The sequence below is a fragment of the Habropoda laboriosa genome, unplaced genomic scaffold, assembly GCF_001263275.1.
Source record: "Habropoda laboriosa isolate 0110345459 unplaced genomic scaffold, ASM126327v1 scaffold561, whole genome shotgun sequence".
NCBI classification, from domain to species: Eukaryota; Metazoa; Arthropoda; class Insecta; order Hymenoptera; family Apidae; genus Habropoda; species Habropoda laboriosa.
In genome coordinates this window covers 626,277-629,293 of record NW_017100686.1, presented here as the reverse complement: position 1 = coordinate 629,293, position 3,017 = coordinate 626,277, and the positions used below count along the sequence as shown (strand labels likewise).

The 3,017-nt window shown below is 40.2% G+C and overlaps 1 protein-coding gene across 2 annotated transcripts in view; it reads right to left on the bottom strand.

The window, feature by feature from the left end:
• Positions 1–2,831, bottom strand: part of LOC108576883 (sensory neuron membrane protein 1-like) — a 6,153-nt gene extending 3,322 nt beyond the window's left edge. Inside the window, exons 1-4 of one of the 2 annotated variants that reach the window (XM_017939945.1) lie at positions 2,743–2,831; positions 1,949–2,062; positions 1,107–1,264; positions 363–562 (exon numbers count right to left, since the gene is read on the bottom strand). In XM_017939945.1, coding sequence (XP_017795434.1) covers positions 363–562; positions 1,107–1,264; positions 1,949–2,053 — 463 coding nt within the window. In that variant the 5' untranslated portion in view covers positions 2,054–2,062; positions 2,743–2,831. Of the gene's footprint in view, positions 1–362; positions 563–1,106; positions 1,265–1,948; positions 2,063–2,484; positions 2,553–2,742 lie in introns of those variants that run through there. The other variant, XM_017939946.1, reaches the window with a different exon arrangement.
• Positions 2,832–3,017: the final 186 nt, after the last annotated feature.

Genomic DNA, 3,017 nt, shown 5'->3' with positions numbered 1-3,017 from the left:
GTAAATATAAATCGTTAAAAGCAACCAGTAGGTAACTTGAAGAACCGTCGTACATGATTCACCGAAAGTATAGGGAAGTTCGATTTAAAAAAAAATGCACAATGAGTTCGCAGCTAAAGTGTTATGGACATAATGAATTGATTCGTTCCACCAAAGCGAGGGTAAGTAGTGTATTGTTAGCTATAAGTAAAACATTTCTCTCGACCCTCTTTCATTGAACCACCTTAGAATTCCTAGGCATTCTTAAGTAAGGTTAAGCCGACATTTACTTCTGATCGAAGCGAAGAAAACGTTCGATTCGACGCTTTCGAGGAACGTGCGACAGAGTGCGACTGAACAGAAAGAATAATCGACACACTCACTGAGAATCCCGATCGCGGCCGGTTGTTCCATGAGGGTAACTTTAATCATACTGAGGATAAGAACATGAGGGAACACGATCTCTTCCTCGCCGGTCAGACCGTTGCTTCGCGACGGATTGAAATACCACGTTGCTTTCAAACCGTACTCCAGGCTGTCGTCTTCTTCTCTGTCCACGAGGTCCACTTTTTGCTTGTACTCGCTGTAAAATCGATCGATCGATCGTTACCGTATCTTACTTGCTAACCTACGAGCACCTTCTCCTTTACGATCCAATTTTAATCAATTCCGACTAGATAAACGCTGGAAATGAAGTTTATAATTTGATTCTTCAAGAACGAAGTGTTTACGGAGTCGTGTGAAAAAATTGAAAGCTAAGAATGTGATTAAATATTATTATACGAGCCACTGGGAAGGTGAAATTACAATGTTAACTCAACTTTTTAATATTCTTCGAATTTTCGTATCGAAGTACACGTGCTCGGTGCTTAATTCTTCGTAAACGAAGAAAATTTAATAAATCTAATCACTTTTGCTCCTGAGTGACTCGTATTACAGTTTGTACAGGTACCTTTGAAAACAGAAAATCGAACTAACGTGAATCGAAGAATATTCAAGTTTATCTATAAAAGCTGAAACGTACTTAAAATTTCTGAACACTTGCAATTAGTGAAATCAAGTATCTCTATATCGGTAAAATTGATATTTCGCGTTAAATTTATTTAATTAACGTCGAAAGCGCTTACTCGTAAAAGAATGGTCCTATCTCTTTCAGAATAGGCTTCCCTCCTGCCATTATTTCGGTAGGATTTGTCACGTTGAAAAGGTAAATCATAAAGTCCAAGGGAAGAGGGAAATTCGACCACAGATCTCGCATCTCAGAGCCGTCTTTCAACGCTACTTGCTGCAATGAAACATTTCACACGATCATTCACATTAATCGTCCTACATTTAGTTACTATTTCTTTCCGAATTGTCCGACACTGGAAACCCGTCGGTGTTTATACTGTTACTTAGAACGTTCGTTTCAACGCATAACCGGTGTGTATGCAGGAAAAAATTTGTAGAATAAAAAACAAAAGAAAATCCTACTCATTCGATATAACGTTTGGTATTATAGTATAAAATGTTCAAAGGATAATTGTCGTTCACAGATCCAGTATGTCACATCATCGTTATTTTTTCCTTTTTGTCGCCATGTCATCGTCGCTGTTCTCGTATCTCTTCGATTCGAACTGTCTATCCATCAATATCATACATTGCCTTGCCATAAGCAGATAATGACCGATAATTAATCGAACTACAAAAGTCATCCGAACTCTTTCTCGCTCTTTTCTTACAGAGATAATTTTCATTCTAGTTTCTCTCTGATAACTGTACAATTTATAGAAAATTCGAATAAGTCATTTTATATTTCACAACTTTCTACACGAAGAAACTCAGAACTTTACAACACTCGAGAGATTAATTTGCGAATAATTAGAAATCCGACATTTTATATTAAACGATCTAATATACGTTCGAAGGATAAACGAAACACTTCGTCATCGGTGTTCCTTTATTTTTATCTTCTCGTTTCATTGTTTACCTTCTTGATTTGCGATCTCAGAAAGGGAGGAAAGATCACTGCACAGAAGAGCACTCCGAAAGCGAGCATCGATCCGCCGATTATTCCCAATTTCTTCGGCTTCATAGTAGCGCACTGAAACAACCACGATTATCAATATCAGTTCGATCGCGTTTCCATGTCACAAACACACAGCTCCTTCCTTTCGTTTATAATATTTAGCAACGCTAGCAGGAAAAACGTGAATTTCGCGCGAAACGATGTGAAACAGTCGAATTACAAATATTAAGAAAAGTCATATCGCCAATTTATCCCAGGCAAAATAAAAATTCCGTTGAAAGGAGGTGAAAAGTAAAAAAAAAAACGCACTGTTTAACGCGACAAAACGTTCGAGAAAGGGAAAGAAATATACAAGAAACGTGATAAGGAAATAACGACAGAGAAAAGAAGAGTCGCGTTGATCGAAGAAATGCGGCGAGCTTGATCAAATTCTAGAAACCTTGCGTTCAGCTAGGATGTGCAGCGTTTCGTGTAGCTTTAATCTGGCTTTTACATACGAGTACAGGCTGAAAATCGACGAGAACAGAATACGATCGATTCGTCGCAAAAGAGAACGAACATCGAAAAGTCGCATATTCTTTCGATAATCCTCGCGCGTCTAACTGGAGGAACACGACGGAGTTAATAGCGGAATCGCGGCGGGACGTTCCTCCATTTTCTCTCACTCTCTCCCTGAATCGCACACTTCGTCGTCCTTCAACTTCGACGTTCTTGAGTTTTGCTTTTTTTTGGGGGTCTTTTCTTTGTCCGCACACCTTTTTCAAAACGTTCGTACTACGATGCTCGTGATCGATCGAATGGGGAGAACGCTCCCTCGTACTGGACCGTCGTCGATCTTGGAGTGTTCGCGCCAAAGGACTGGCCCGTTCCGCACGTTCTCGACGTCGACGACACTCATCGACGATGATGCACAGCGGTTGCTTGCACGCCCACTCCTGCGTCACCACGTATCGCTGATTTCTTTCATCGGCAACCTGTGCGCAAGCTTTCGCTCTTACCTCTTCGTAAGAGATACGGGCGAATTTCTTTG